General features: G+C 60.2%; 1 protein-coding gene across 1 annotated transcript in view; it reads left to right on the top strand.

The window, feature by feature from the left end:
- PPARGC1B (PPARG coactivator 1 beta) overlaps positions 1-11843 on the top strand; it is a 48316-nt gene extending 36473 nt beyond the window's left edge. Inside the window, exons 3-12 of the mRNA XM_082323885.1 lie at positions 1045-1257; positions 3115-3231; positions 4035-5208; positions 5805-5841; positions 6268-6332; positions 6818-7580; positions 8075-8150; positions 9019-9140; positions 9490-9644; positions 11366-11843. Of these exons, the coding sequence (XP_082180011.1) occupies positions 1045-1257; positions 3115-3231; positions 4035-5208; positions 5805-5841; positions 6268-6332; positions 6818-7580; positions 8075-8150; positions 9019-9140; positions 9490-9644; positions 11366-11469 (2826 nt within the window). The 3' untranslated portion in view covers positions 11470-11843. The remainder of the gene's footprint in view (positions 1-1044; positions 1258-3114; positions 3232-4034; positions 5209-5804; positions 5842-6267; positions 6333-6817; positions 7581-8074; positions 8151-9018; positions 9141-9489; positions 9645-11365) is intronic.
- The last annotated feature ends 4068 nt before the right edge of the window (positions 11844-15911 follow it).

Consider the following 15911-nt stretch of genomic DNA (forward strand, 5'->3'; position numbering starts at 1 on the left):
GGGACTGGGATGGTGCTGGGAGGGCTGGAGATGCATCAGCCGAGGCAAAGCCTGGATCGAAAGAGAGGCCCGAGGGGGCAGGTCGGGGCGGCGGGCAGGGAGGAGGCAGGAGCAGCCCATGGCCCTGCCTGGCCCAGCACGGCCCCAGCACAGCCCCAGATGCTCACAAATGTCCCATCAGCATCCCCAGCTCATGCTGTTCGCTGAAAAAAATAGATCAGGGAGCTGTAATACAAGGCCCATCTCATTCTGGGGGCCGCGCTCTGTTGATAGGGTCCCTTGCAGAGCACCGGGCGCAGCCAGCTTTAAGCGTGAGGGCTCAGAGCCCCTGTCGAGCTGGAGGTGCCTGCATTTGGAGGCTTTTAGTGAAAACAAAACCCCATACTGCTTGTTGCAAGCTGTGGCATCTGGTCAGCGGTGCAGCCTGGGCTGTGCTTCCCCTGTGTGCTCCTGGGGGGCCATGCCCTCTTGTCCGCTGGGCAGCCCTGAGCTGAGCTTATGGCTCGCCACATTTTCTTTGCCTTCCCTGTCGGGAGAGCTGCGAATAACCAGTCGTGCCCTCTCGGGCCTCCCGAGCCCCGCAGAGGGCAGGAGCTGTGCCTGCCGCCTCCCCGGGCTCCCGTCCCGGCTGGATGCGGCGCTCACCCTGCTCAGCAGTGCTGCGAGAGCCAGCGCCGGGGGGGAGCTTGCAGCCCAGAGCTGGGAGGATTTGGGCAAGGAGCCTTTTAATCACAGATCCTTTATCTGCTGCTGTTTGCCTCATGGTGGGGTGGAGGCGACTATGGGGAGAGAAGATGCTCTGATTCGTTATTTTCCTGCTGGGGGTGCAGGGGGACAGACTGATGCTTCTTTTCCAGTTGGGTCTCTCTCCCCCTGATCCCATCCTAGTGCTCCGCTGCGGAGAAGCTCTCCCAGGGCCCCTGGGGGTCACTGGGAAGTGTGGGTGCTGGTGTGGCAGTGCCAGACCCTCTTCCCCCCTGCCCAGCATCCCCCGGTCCCTCTGCCCAGCCTAACTCCCCTCTCTTCTCTGCCTGCTCCTTTCAGATAATAGACAGCGAGAACGAAGCGCTGCTGGCAGCCCTCACCGAGACATTGGATGATATACAGGGAGATGACATGGGCCTGGCTGCCTTCCGAACTATGGAAGAGGGGGACACGCTCAACCATGCCTCCACCTCGCCTGCCCCCTCCCCCAAACCCACCGCCCCGGTCACGGGGGGGCCGCCCCCGGCCCCCGAGTTTGATGAGCTGTCTCTAGTAAGAACCCACTTCCTACTGTTTAAGGTGGATTTGGATGAGCCCCTGATAAGCCGGCTGCATGGGTATGATAGGAAGCAAAGGTCTGAATTTTTTCATTCTAGGCTTAAAACTCTCTTTAACCGTCAATACCAAAGCATATACTTGTATTGTATACGTATACATGTTCTGCATCATTGCTGTCACCTCCATCACCATTCTCACGGGAACAAGCTGTGTGTATACAAATATATATATGAAGGGGGTGGGGGCGGGTGTCACAGGGGCGGGGGCTGCTTTGGCAAGACCCACGCCTGCCCTTAATGGTCGTGTGGATGTGGGGCTGCCCGGGGGTCTCCCCAGCGCATCCCAGCCCCGTGCCCACGGGCAGTGGCGGCTGCTCGCACCGGCTCTGCCTCGGGGCCAAGCTCCCCGCTGCTCTCGCAGGAGGGACAGAGGGGGCTTGGCTGGAGTGTCAGACGGCCCGTGCCCCCCAGCTTTCAGCGGGAGGGTTTGACCCCCCCTTGCCTTCCACCACAACCCCCTCAGGGGCTGTGCGGCCTCCAGTCCCTACAGATGTGGTGGCTGGAGCATCCCTCTTTGTTCCCTGCAATATTGGGGCTCCAGCCCCGCTCCCCCTCCTGGCCAGGACTAACTGGCAGCATTTGCTGCAGACCCCCGTGGCCCCGGGAGGTGCCCTGGGACAGGGGCACCCTGCTCCCTCCCGGGGCTCACCGTCCCCCCCAGGGACCCCCAGCCGGGCCCCGCGGTGTCCCCAGAGCCGGGGCTGTGGCGGGGAGGAGTGACATCCAGTGGTGAGAGCGTGCATTTCCACCGCCCACGCCCTGCGCAGGGGGGTATATATCACACACGATATGTATGTGTATATATAGGATGTATACGTTGCAGGGGTGGGGGGGAAAAAGTGCTGGTCGCTTCCACCAGCAGGGGCTGCACACCTAAAGCTGTACGTGCCCCAGCTGAGGTTGCCTGGCAGACCCTGACCTGGGCACCCACTATTTCTGTCACCCCTTAAAACCCCCCGTGCCGCCCCGGGGCTCTGTGCCCGCCGGCCAGCGCAGGAGCCCCAGATCTGTCTCCTCTGTGCAGTGCCCCGGCGCCAACGCAGTCGTCTTGCTGTTGAGCTGTGTTGCCTTGGGTTGTTAGCGCAACATGGGTGGAATATGAAATGCTGTTGCTGGGTGTGGGCTTTCTTTTTTTTCCCCTAACCAAAAATGGTTTTGAGTAGAAGAAAAATGTTATGCCAACCTTGCCATCAGAAGTGGCGGCACTCTGGGTGACCCAGGGAGAACCACACTCCCACTGCCTGTGGGCTTGACAGAGCGTGTTGGGGAAGATCCTCAACAGGTCCCACAGGGGCTTGCGTATGCAAAATGCCTTGCAAGCTTGTTAATGGATCGAGGCCCTCTCTGGATAGTTTGGCCAAATGAGCCTTGCACGGGGACCCAAGCGAGCAGTCCAAAGCTGTCACTCCTGCCAACGTAAAGTCTCTGTCACCTAAGGGCCAAATGGATGGAGTGAGAAGTTTGGACGCCACGACAGCTCCTGTGTGTCTGACTGGAGCGGGGATGCCCCGGGAAGTAAATTCCCTCATGTCCCCGCTGCCCTGACCTGCTGTGGTCCCTTGGGGACATGGGTGAATGCTGCAGAGACGGCCCTGACCCCTGTCGGGGCTGTGTGTGGCCGGGCACCTGCCCCTGCAGCCACAGGGAGGTGGGAAATGCTTCCCTGCCTTTTTATTCCCCCTCCCCCCCCGATTTTTGGGTCAGATGCTCAGCAATGGATGTGCCCAGCACAGGCGCTTTCTCCTGCTCTTGCTGCGATGCCGACTCCTTTTCTTGCCACTTCTCTTTGCAGCTGAAGAAATTGCTCCTCTCTCCATCGCACGTGCCTCCGAGCTGCGAGGCTCAGCGGGACGGGAGCGCCCGGCGCCCAGGGACCCTCAAGTCCCGACCTGCACGGCCCTGCACAAAGGTACTTCCTCGGCAGGCAGAGCTTGAGCCAGTCCAGCTCCCACCTCTCGGGAGCCGTCCTAAAGGAGGTTGCCAAAGGACAGTGTCGGGGAGTGTGGGCAGCTGCTGAGCTGGGCCAGGGGCTGGGGACAGGCGGGGACCGTCACCGCCGGCAGAGCGGCGTGCGGCGTTCCCGTCCCCGTCTGCGTGGGGGCTGCAGTCCAGGCCCAGCAAAACCTTCGGGCTTTGTGCTGGGCTGAGAAACATCTCGATCTCATTTGGACCCAGTGGGGTCAGGCCTCTCCCAGCTTCCCTGAGCACTGGTCTGTGAAAACCCCACATGCTCCCTGGGCCACCCCCTTGCCCCCCTCCCCACTGACTCACGGCCCAGGCCAGGAGCCATCGGCCGGGAAGAGCTGCATGCCATGCTGCAGAGCCGACTTAAGCTAATCCCCTGAAACCCAGCAGAAGTTGCCGTCAAAGATTTTTCTACTTGGCTAATAGTAATTGTGCGGTGCATTAGGCCTGGCAAATTAGATTGCCTGGGAAGAGCAGCAAATCCCTCCCGGGGAGAAGGAGCATCATTACGTGCCCGCTGCCAGAGGGGCAGTGATTGGGCTGCCAGCCCTGCATGGCCGGTGGAAACCTCCTGGGGTGTGGGGCTGACCCCCAGGCAGGTCGGGATGCTGGTGGGCTGGGACTGGGGGATTCGAGGATGTGGAGTGGCTCTATTAGCCCAGGGGCCTTCTCCCCCCATGCCTGGTACTTGCATCGGGTTGTGGCTACAGGGCTCGGGGCTGACTTTCTCCTCTCTCCTCTGCGAAGGTGGAGGGTCCCCGGGACAGGAGGGCGAGCATCCCGCAAGCGCAGAGCCGCAGCTGCACGGAGCTGCACCGGCACCTCACCTCCACGGCCCCCTGCCCCCAGACCAAAGCCCCCCGGGCACCAGAGGACTGCCCCAGCAGCCGCCGCCACCCGTCCCCAGGCGACTGTGCCCATCACGAGGATGACAGCGACTCCAGTGAGGACTCGCTGAGCTCCGGCGACTCGGTGACCCCCCCTTCCTCAGCAGAGGATGGCTCCAGCAGCCAGTTCTCCTGCGAGGGGGAGATGCACTCGGTGGTGGAGCTCATCCGCTACATGCACACCTACTGCCTGCCACCGCGGAAGCTGCCTGCCCGCGACACCGACACCAAGCCCCAGCCCTGCAGCAGCCCCTTCAAGAGAGCCAAACCGGACTGCCCCGTGCAGCTGGGCCCCCCCAGCAGCACACAGAGCCGCCCAGGCTGCGCCTGGCAGGTGGCCAGTGGCTGCAAGAAGCCCGGAGCATCCTTTTCCATCCTGAAGGAGCTGCTGGCACGGGACCTGCTGTGCGACGTGAGCAAGCCATATCGCCTGGGCAAGCCTGTGTATGCCGCCCTAGCCCGGCCACCCAGCTCCTTCTCCCCTGTACCACCAGCCCAGGACGGGGAGGATGCCAGTGGGACCTGCACATCCAGAGCCAAAACGGCACCGGAGAAGGGTGAGCCGCGGCAGAGCCCCGGCGCTGAGGCGGAGGCACCGCGGGAGCCAGGTGGCCTCGAGGATGATGCTGGGAGGCATGTGGCCACCCCAGGAGCAGCTGCGGGGAAGGTGGCCCGCAAACAGGAGAGCGGCATTTACGCCGTCCGCCGGTCCAAGAGACTCAACCCCGAGCTCGGCCACTGGCTCTCCTTCCTCGATGAGCCACCCCCCAAGCCCCCCGTCCCCCAGGAGGCAGGGGACAGCCGTGGCCCCCAGGACGCCCTGGCCTGCAGGGAGCCCGCACTGTGCCCGGCACTGGAGGGCTTCTCCGCTGAAGAGCCTGCGGCCGAAGTGGAGGTGGGGGGCACGGAGGAGGGAGACAGTGGGAGCACAGCACCGCTGGCGGAGCCTCAGCCCCTCTCCCTGGGCTCCCCGGGGGACGGCGAGGTGGTCAACAGGACTGAGAGCCGGCGCTGTGCCCTCCTGGAGCAAGCAGGTGAGGGGGACCGGGGGCTGTCGCTCTGCCTGTCCCTCCCCGGTGCACCCACGCTGCCTGTGCTGTCCCTGCCAGGCGCCTGGCACTCAGCTGGCAGTGAAGCTGTGAGCAGCCCCAACACAGCTGAGCCCTGACCCATGTGCTGGCTGGCTGGGGGTCCCGTGCATGGGGAGTTGGGGCCCTGTTCTGGTTTTGGGGTGCTGTTTCAATCCATGGGGGCCTTCTGCCTCAGTTTCCCCATCCTTATAACAAGATGAAGGAGTCAGCATAGCGCCAACCCAGCAGGGACCAAGCTGCCTCACCCCTCCAGGTCCCTCTTCCCTGCACGCTCACCCTGTGCCTGAGCACTAGGGTTCAACTGCATTGGTGCCCTAAAATCGCAGCTATCCGCAAGCGCTTGGTGGGCATGAATGGCTCAGCCCTGGCAGCGTTAGCCCTCCCGCAGACACTGCCGCTTGCAGGCAGCAAAGCCCACGGTCCCCAGCCCCCCACCAGGCCAGGGTGGGCAGAGGGGCCCTGGCTCCCACCGCGAGCACCCCGGGCGCTGGAGGGAGCACAGCTCCGCTGGTAACCCTGCTTCTCTCCCTGCCTTTCAGAAACACCCAGGTGTCTCACGCTGTCCTTCGCACAAACGTAAGTGTGCACGGGGCTAAATGAACCGCGCTGGGGCTGGAAAGCCACCTCGGTTTGTCTGGCTGGGCTTGCATCTGCAGTGACCAAGCGAAGCTGCTTTTGCAGAGCAGACCGAGCCATGCAGCTGGGTGCGGGGCTGTGGGGAGCCGACCCTTGCTCAGGTGCAAGGAGCTTGCAGAGCTCTGGGCCGAGGGCAGGGCGTTTCTGCGTGCCAGGGGCAACACACCCCGGAGCTCTGGCTGGGACGGGGAGGGCACGCTGCTCGCCTTGCCGCCCCTCACACCCGTCCATGGGGTTACTCCGTCAGGCATTAGCTGTGGTGGGAGGGCTTGCTTGTAGGCAGGGTTTTCTAAGCTTCCTTTTGTTTTTTTGGGACTGTGGTTCACCTAAAGACCTTCTCTCTCCTTATTTTCTCCTCTTCTTCAGTGACCCAGCCTTTGGGAAAAGAAACTTTGAGCCGATGCTGACTGTGGAGTTGTGTGGGACAGCAGGTAGGACAGGCCTTTCATTTTTTAATTTTGCAAAAATCCTTCCTGAGAGGGGGCAAATTTACCCTAAATTCAGCCTGGAGTTGCCGGCTTTAGCCGAGCTCCACTGAGCGGGCATGTTCATTCCCCAGCCCAGGAGCCTCCTTTGCACCACAAATGCAGGGGACTTGCCATGCACTGCCTCCACATCCAAGCACTGCGAGCGGCTCACAAGCTGCATCCTTCAGAGATGCCAGTGCTGGGGGGACACATTTGAGAAGGGAGCTAGTTCAGGGGGCCCCTGCCTGAGCCAGGAGGGAAGGGAGAGTCCTGTGGTCCCTTCTGGGATCAGGCATCCTTTTTCCCCAAGTGCCACTGGATAGATGAGGCTGTGGGGGCCGAGCAGCCTCCCTCCCTTGTGACACCTGGTGCAGCTCAGGCGTCAGAGTGGGAGAGGTCAGGACGGCAGGGGCAGAGCTGACTCCTGCCCTTTGTTCGGGGGGGTTCAGGTCTCACGCCGCCCACCACTCCGCCGTACAAGCCTGCCGAGGAGGACCTGTACAAGCCAGACATCCCCCAGGAGCCAGGGAAGGAGGACAGGACAGCCCCCAGCCCCGGGGGCGCAGGGGATGCAGCAGCCTCCCAGAAAACCCCCAAGAAGCACCCCGAGAGGACAGAGCTCTTCGCCCACCTGAGCCGAGCTGCTGGGCGCCCCGCACTCCTCGAGCAGCAGGGCGTGCTCAAGCGGCCCTTCTCCCGCTCCTTCGGGGACCACGACTACTGCCAGGTGCTGAAGCCCGAGGCCGCCCTGCAGAGGAAGGTGCTCAAGTCGTGGGAGCCCCCGCGCCAGGTGGAGACGGAGCACAAGAGGAGGGTCCCGGCCGCCCACTACCAGGGGCTGGACCTCGGCAGCAAGGAGGCAGGCGGCGAGATCCTGTGGAAGGACGGCGTCAAGCAGCTGAGAGACCAGGAGATCAGAGCCAGCTTAACGAAGCACTTTGGCTTTCTGGACAGTGCTCTCGATGACGAGGACATGGTCTTCTGCAAGACCCCTGAATACGACACCGTCTTTGAAGACAGCTGCAGTGAGAGTGGCTCCCCCGTGGAGGAGGAGGAGGAAGAGGAGGAGGAGGAGGAGCACGGCAACACCAAGCTGTGCCTGCGGAGAAACCCCCTTTCCAGGACCAGTTTGCATTACTGTTCCCGAAGCAGGTCCAGCTCGGGGTCTTCGTGCTGCCGGTCCCGATCGCCTGCAAGCAGGCGGACCTTCAGGTACAGGGGGCAATGGCGGGGGGCACTTGGGGCTGTTCTTGCACCCTGTGTTTTTGCCCTGGTGTGTGGCAGCCCCATCTCTCTCTGGTCTGCTAGCCCAAGTAATAAAGATGCTAATGAATGAAAGAAAAAACATTTAAATAATTGGTACTACATCAGCAGCTGCTGAAAACATCAGCCATGGCCAGAGAAGGCAGCACTGGGGGAAAGCAGTCAGGGATTTCCATCGTGCTGGGGACGATCGGGCATGGGCAGGGGCCGGAGCCGTGCCTGGGAAGGGGTGAGTGCCGGCTGGGACCCCTCTGGCATCTGTCGGAAAGGACTTTGTAGCGTCCTTTCCAGTGTTTCCAGAGCCCCGTCTCTCCTCGGCTGCCGGTGCTTCCGAGCGCCCGCCCGCTGCTGCAGACGCCGCGTGCCTCGGCTTCGCTTTGACGTTTGAAGCTTTCCCTGCCGGATCCACCCCCCCGGCTGACCTCCTCTCCCTCGCTTCCCAGGTGTGAGAACGGCGAGCAGTGTCAGGGCGGGAGCGGGCACCGGGGCCAGCTGGAGAAGAGACGGGAAAAGGCCATCGTAAGTGAGCGGGGACCCCGCGCTGGGACAAAGCAATCCCCAGCCCTCAGTTCATCTCCCTCTCCAGAAAAGCAGCGGTGGAGCCCATTAGCCCTGGCTTCAGCACCCCTTGGTGCGAGGCCAGTGTTAAACGAGGACATGGGGGTGGAGGAGGGAGAGAAAAACCTAACGTGAAGCGGAAGCCACCGGCGATTGGCAATACATGGAGTCCTTGGCACAGAAATGCCCAGAGCATCCTACGCCGGTGCTTCAGCGCACATGGCATTGGCAATTAGCAGCGTGAGCTGGGGAATCCCTGAAGCTGCTCAGTGTTATGGATGTGGTCCTGCTGCAGAGGCAGCCTCATGCACTGGGAACCCTGCATGTGCCCACGAGCTGGGTGGGGTGATGGGCATGCGGGGAAATAACACACACACACACACACACACACACACACACACACTCGCACATGCCTCTGGCATTTTTTTCCTGCAGTGCAATTGAATTTTGCCCTTAGCAATTCTTGGGAATATTTCCTGGCATCTTCGCCAGGAGAAGCTGAAAAAGCTGCAGGAGTGCAGGAGAAATTTAAATGAGAAGAGGGCAGGGGTGGCTGCTTCAGCCTGGCTGTAACACCATCCTAAGGGATGTGGCTGTGGCTGTCCCCTGCAGCGGTGGTGTCCTGGGGGTGACACCCATGAGCTAGCTGGAGCAGAGACAGCCAGACCCCGGAGATGTGAAGCGGTGCCTGCGGCAGCATCGCCCTGCTGCAGCGTGATTCCTGGCGCTGGCTCCTCGGGCTTCTCGGTGGCCCTGCATTTCCAGCACCCATTGGTGGCACAGAGGCACGGGGCTCCCAAAGCCTGAAATCTTTCGCTTGCTTTGCCAGGGGGAAGGCCGGGTGGTGTATATCAGAAACCTCTCCAGCAGCATGAGCTCCAGCGAACTGAAGAAACGCTTTGAAGTGTTTGGTGAGATCGTGGAGTGCCAGGTCCTGTCCAGGACTAACAGGTGGGTGGCAAGCGAGCTGTGGCCTGGGGCTCCAGCGGCTGTGGGCCGCTCCTCTCCTGCTGCAGCATCAGCACTACCAGGCGGTGCAGGGCCACCCCTGCATCCAGCTGTGCACGTGAGAGCAGTGTGGTTGTGCCGGTGGGGTGAAGCGCTCTGCGCCACGCCAACCCCCTTGGTCAGCCAAGCCCACGGTCTTGGCACTTTGGGCGAGGAGACCCAGCGTCCCCCCAGGTCCAAGGGCATGGGAAGGACCGGCGAGATGGAGGGACAGGGGTGCAGTGCTGGGCAGAGCCACGGCAGAGGAGCTGTGGGGCTCATCACATCTTGACTTCTTTCTCTGGTTGCTCAGGGGGGATAAGTATGGCTTCATCACCTACCGGTATTCAGAGCATGCTGCCTTATCTCTGAAGAATGGCACCTCGCTAAGGAAGAGGAACGAGCCTTTGTTCCAGCTCAGCTCTGGTGGCCTCGGGCACTTCTTCTGGACCAGATACGCTGACTTGGGTAAGAAAGCAGGAGCTGCTTTTTCCGAAGCGTCCTGCTTATCAGCACAGAGCCATAAGGGCATGTTGCACTGCTGAACCCTAGTCATGCAAGGATCCTAAACTTCTTTAGAGCCTTCAGGGAAAGCCCACCGGCTCTCCTATGTCTCACGTAGCTGCTCTTAGCTCAGTCAGATGGCTTGGGAAACGGGGGAGAGAAGAAAAGCAACTGGAGTGAGGAGTGTGTTGGCTGCAAAATGTAGCATCGTGCCCCAGGGCTGCTGGGTGTCAGCTAACCACAGCCCAGCCTGGCTCCGCTGCGTTTCTGCACAGCGCTGGACCCTTGCCAGCAGAGAAGTCCCTGCCTAGTCGTTAGAGAAAGCAGTCAGCAACATCTCATTAGCCCAAGAGGTGATCTGGGTGGTTTGCTTCTCCACAGGACAGATTCACCACACTGCACATGCACTTTTGAGCCAAAATGACAGCACTGAAATGTGCTGCGGTCGCATTAACTCTTTCTGTGCTGTACGAGCGTCTGCAAGACCTCCTGCCTCACTCAGTGACCGCATCAGCCAGGGCCTTGCTGGACCCTGTCCCTCCATGGGTGGTAGGGCTGCAGCCTGGGCTGAGGGACGGGAGTGAAGCCCTGCGCTAGTCCTGCAAGAGAAGTGTGATTCAGCCTTCGCCCAGCCCTCGTTGCTGTGACCTTCAGGTGTTTCACAAACACCGTGCATTTTTTTCTGTACCCTCTGCAGGGGGTGAAGTGGTTCTAGTATCCCACTTCATGCATGAGAGACTGAGGCCCAGAAAATAAAGCCCTAAGTCTTGACTTATCTCTAGACGCCTAGTCTGACACAAGTACTGCCCAATCTTTTAGCACCTTATATCTCATATGCTCAGAGCAGCAATCCCTCTGACTTTGGTTGTGGGCGCAAATGCCTGTTGTTCATATGAAGAAATCCCAGGGCCTCTCATTTTGGGCATGGAGAAGATAGATAGGAAACAGACAGCACCCCATGATGCAGATGCTGGCACATGGCTGTGCAGTGCTGTGGGGAGGGGGGGGCCAGAGCTGCCCCCCTGCATAGGAGAACCCCCCTCAGCGCTCCTCACCTGCAGAGTGCTGCAAGGCCAGCAGTCACCCCTTACTGCACAGCCTGGCTCGTTCCTAAAATCCTGCTCACCCTGGTACAGGATGAGACAGGAGCCCACAGGCAGAGGTGAAATGCAACCATGCCATTCATGGCTTGTTCAAAAATATGCACCCAAAAGGGTTAAGCTGCTGTTAAATTAGGCAGCCTTATTTCTGGCATTTGCTGAATTTCCCAGGCTTTGCGGTGGCACTGTTTGTTCAGCTTCTGATGGAGGGCTGGGGAGCGCTGCAGGCAGGCAGCCCCCTCCCCGCGACCGGCAGGGCTCCCGCAGGGACGGTCCTGTGTCAGCGCCTCGGAATTCAGCTGCATCTGGCAGATTTGTCCACGGTGTGTGACCTGCCGGGCTGGGCACTGCTACAGCCCCGCTGCCCAACAGTTCCTTGTCCATGGGGGAGAGACAGCACCGTCCCCGCTCCCTTTCCCCATCACCACCTCATCCAGGCTGGCTTTGCGATGCCAGGATGCAGCATGCCCTTAGCGGGGGAGCGAGCAGTGCCCCGCCGTGCCTCGGTTTCCCTCCCCGCCAGGCGGCGAGTGTGCTTGTGCCCCGCTCCCTGACCTGGCTGCCTTGTGTCCCTGCTGTTCCCAGATTGCAGCGTGGAGGAGTCCTCCCCAGCTCCAGTGAAAAGCAAGTACGAGACCATGGATTTCGACAGCTTGCTGCAGGAGGCCCAGCTAAGCCTGCATCGGTAACAGCCTTAACCTTGGAGGAATACCTCAATACCTCAGTCAAGGCACTTCCAATATGTTTACGTTTTCAAAGAAATTATTCAGTCTATGGAAAGCGAGAGAGAGCGAGAGAGAGCGAGAGCACGCACGCACGAGAGAGAGACTGCTGTCCCTTCTGATTGATGTTTACATTGAACAAAGCTGCTTCTGTCTGTGAGTCCCCATGGTGTTGATGTCTCACTGCCACACGTTAGTCCCCCGCTTCTGACTGGTTGTTTTAGGGTGAGCCTAGGAGCCCCCCGGCCCCTCTCCCCGCTCCCGGCCCCCCCGTGCTCCCGCCGCGGAGTTGCAGCTGTGTTCACCATAACATTTTTTGTCCGTAGTGTGTGATGATGAAATTGTTAATTGTGAATAGAATCAGGATTATAAACTAATTTTTAATAGAAGAAGAAGAGAAAAAAAAAAGTATATACTTAAAAAAATGTATTTATGGCTCAGATGTACTGTAATTCAGATTTATTGTACCGCTTCCTTGATTTTTAACTATGCACTGTAATGAGGCACTTGCCACTCAGCAAATGGGGGGTCAGAGCAGAGTCACGGAGCCGTCCTTCACCCATCGGCTGCAGAGGCACCTGCCTCCCCCACCGGCAAGCCAGGGTGCTCGGCAGTCACGTCGGGGTCACCCACTTCGCTGTCAAAGCCATTCCTCTTGCTCACGTGGCCCGAGCCCCCAGCCCCCCGACCCCCAGCCTGGCTGGGTCGCAGCACCCGGGTGCTGGGCTCGGTCCTGGTGTGCGATGGAGCCGGCGGGCGGTGGGGCACGCCAGCCCCGTGCCATTCTCGCCATGGGGCCAGGCAGCTTTGCAGGCATGAAGGAGAGGGGTGGTAGAAGGATGCAGTATCCAGGGGGCTGCGGGGCCGATGCCTGCCAGCCAGCGCTGCTCCAGCCCTCCGCTGCCTTTGGAGCCAGGGGAGAGGGGCCGGGGGCTGGACCCGGCCAGGCTTGATCTGGTGGGTCCTGCCGGCACAGCCTGGGGGACGGGCGCCTCCAGGTCTGTGCAAGGGAGCTGGCTTCTCTCCGGCTCCTTGGGCGGCTGGGAGACCAGCCGGGCCGAGCGGCTTGCTCCCTGTTCACTTCCATCTCCTGCAAAGCAAGTGGGCGAGAAGACCCATCTGTGATCCCTGCCTGGCAGCCAGCCCAAAATCCAGAGGCAGGGAGGCGGGAGGGGGCACGGCACCCACTCTGAACGTCTGCCCCACCCAACACCCTGCCCGCCCGTTGCCCGGTACCTGATAAGCCATACACTTCCCCAGGATCCACCCCTCATGGCCACCAGCACCCCATGGCACGCTTGCCTGCTCTGCCTCTGGCCGAGGGCCCTCGGGGCTGCCCAGCAGTGCTGGATTTAAGGCATGCTCAAGCAGCATCCCCGCGAAATTTGCTTGCAAACTTGCCCTCCATCTCCGGGTGAGGTGGGAGGGGGAGAGAGCCCACCGCCCGCTGGAGCAAACCCCACCGCGAGCTGGCCAGAGGCACTGTTTTCCCGAGGGAGCGGGAATCTCACTACTCCTCAAGCCATCGCCATCATCTCCATTTATTCTTCAGACCCAGAGACCACTAGGGATTCAGCCATCCTATGTAGATAGAATATTATAGCCTTAACTCTGCCAATAGATTAGAGTCTCCTGGGGTCTCCCCTCAACGTGACTTAGGGGTTTTATTCTCATTTCCTTAATGTGGGTACTATTTCGTCTTGCAAGGAGTATGACCAAAGCCTCCGAAATTGCACAAGATGCGATGCCAAGAGCCCAAGCCCTGCCGAGGTGGCCCTTGGCTCCAGGGCCGTGTGTGCAGCTGGTCTCCAGCGGGAGCAGGAATGCTGGCAGCGCCGATACCAGCACAGTTACCTGGCTATTTCTCCCCGCTGTCAGGGGAGCTGTGGCTCTGACGACAACCAGCCCCGCAGTGCGAGCGCCCACAGGCCACCGCAGGGTTTGAGCTGCAGGTCCCCAATCTGCCGCCGGTGACGATCACTGTCAGGGAACAGTCCTTGTGCCATTTCAGTCTCAGCAGCAAGGTTCGGGGTCTCTCCTGCCACAAGCTTCCCCCACTTCTCATCCCACCTTAGCAAACACAAGTAGCTCTGGCTGAGACTGAGCATCTGCTATTGGCAATTGCCTCATTGTAGCTTTGCCTTTTTCTGTCCTAGTATTTCCTCACAACGATGATGTTTACATGTGATTGCTATAGAGCTTACGTAGAATGTATATAGCGACACATTTAGGGTGGGTAGTACTGTCCTGTGCTGTGCTGATGTTTTTCAGAAAACGATCAATCCAAAAAAACAACAAAAAAAAGCAAAGTAAGTGGAATTCTTCCATCTCCTGCTCAGCCAGGGGCACCGAGCCCCCACGGCCGGGCCCTGCTGGGGATGCATCAAGCGTGGTGGAGGGGAAGGGTTAGCGCAGAGCTGGGGGCTCCAGCGTCGGGGGAAGCCCTCTCCTGGGATCACTCAGTCGCTTCCCACGCATTGGTTTCGGTGTACCCAGATGTAAAATTTCACATTGTTTTCCTGTGGCTGGCGCCCCAGGACAGCCTGCGGCCCCTGCCCGTGCCTGGCTTCTGGATATTGAGGCCGGGGCTCAGGAAGGGGAGGGCTCGTCCTGCACAGAGCCGATCAGTACTGCACCCGTAGGGTAGGAAGAGATGCAATAAGTGGTCTTCGTGGTGCCTGAAGCCTATAAGTGGGGTTGGGGTTTGTTTTTTTTTTAGTCTGGTTTTTTTTTCCCTGTTAAATTGGGATGGTTTGTTTTCCCTTCTTCCCTAAGAAATGCCTCCAGGACTTATGCACTATGCGCAGAGGTGTGCAAGGCGCAGAGGCACAACTGTGGCTTGGGCGGCCCTCTGCCGCTGCCCGCACCTGCCAGCCCACCGCTGCAGCAGGGAAAAGCAGGGGGGCACGTGCTGCCCGCCCCGGGGCTGCATGCTGCCTGCGCCGGGGCACGTGCTGCCCGCCCCGGGGCACGTGCTGCCTGCACCGGGGCACGTGCTGCCTGCCCCGGGGCTGCGTGCTGCCTGCACCGGGGCACGTGCTGCCAGCCCCGGGGCTGCATGCTGCCTGTACCGGGGCACGTGCTGCCTGCACTGGGGCACGTGCTGCCTGCGCCGGGGCACATGCTGCCAGCCCTGGGGCTGCATGCTGCCTGTACCGGGGCACGTGCTGCCCGCCCCGGGGCACGTGCTGCCTGCACCAGGGCACGTGCTGCCAGCCCCAGGGCTGCATGCTGCCTGTACCGGGGCACGTGCTGCCCGTACCGGGGCACGTGCTGCCCGCCCCGGGGCTGTGTGCTGCCTGCACCGGGGCACGTGCTGCCAGCCCCGGGGCTTCGTGCTGCCTGCCCCAGGGGCTTCCCCCGACTTTCAGGACTGGGTGAGAGTGGAGGGTGTTCAGCTCAAGAAGCGCAGGTCTGCTGGGTTTAGAATCCTTCACGCAGGGTTTGTGGTGAAAAATAAGTTTCCACTCGATTTTTTTTTTTTTTTTTTAATATAAAGGTGTCTTTATCTCGCAGTGCTTGAATCTGCAAAGAGGCAGGAAGGAGGGCTCAGGCACAAGGGGCAGGTGAGAGCTCCGCTCCCTTAGCCACCTGTGACTGTTTCGGATGTTAATGGGGAAACGGGGCAGGAGCACAGCCGTGCCCAGGCATTGCTGTGCGGGGAGAGGCAGCCCACACCGCCGGGGAAGCCAGAGGCACCCCTTGCCCCACGGATTAGCTTTGCATCCCGCCCAGCCTGCGGCATCGCGGCAGGTGCCCTGGCGTGGGTGCAGCTCAGAGCTGGGCACCCCGAAAAGGGAACCCTTGCGTCCCGGCCCCGGGAAGCTGGCCCCCGCCGCCTGCGAGGGCCGGGGCTGCGGGGCGGGCAGGAGCGCTACTTCAAAGAGAAACTGGGAGCAAAAGGGTATACTATGGTAGGCAATAAGTGAGGAGGAGATTTATTTTTTTAAAAATATGTAACTATAGAATGTCCCCCAGTAGTTTCCTGCAGGTACTCTGGGGAAGTGCTGAATGTGAAGAATTTCATGATAAAATGCCCATTTGCTTTTTTTGCACAGATTTGCCCCAGAAAAGCTTGTTGTTCAGGGTTGAGTACTGGGTTTCTGGCTGGAATCCAGCGGGTCCCTGGGGCTCCGCAGGAAGGAGCAAATGTTTGAGTGTCTGGGCTGAACGCAGAGGACAATCCCGGGTTTTAGGTTCGATGCTGCCCCAAAGAAAAGGCTGATCCCGATTCCTACTGAGTGCAGCTGGCTGGGCTGCACATCTTCTTTAACGAAGCGGCAGCTCAGTCACCACATTACAGTCCTGAGTGTCTGATTTCAGCACTGGTCCATGCAAAGGAATGTTGCAACTGAAGACCAGCACATTTTTTTTCTTTTTTTTTTTCTGTTTTGTTTTTTTAATTTCTT

The sequence above is a fragment of the Platalea leucorodia genome, assembly GCF_965183815.1.
Source record: "Platalea leucorodia genome assembly, chromosome: 11".
NCBI lineage: Eukaryota > Metazoa > Chordata > Aves > Pelecaniformes > Threskiornithidae > Platalea > Platalea leucorodia.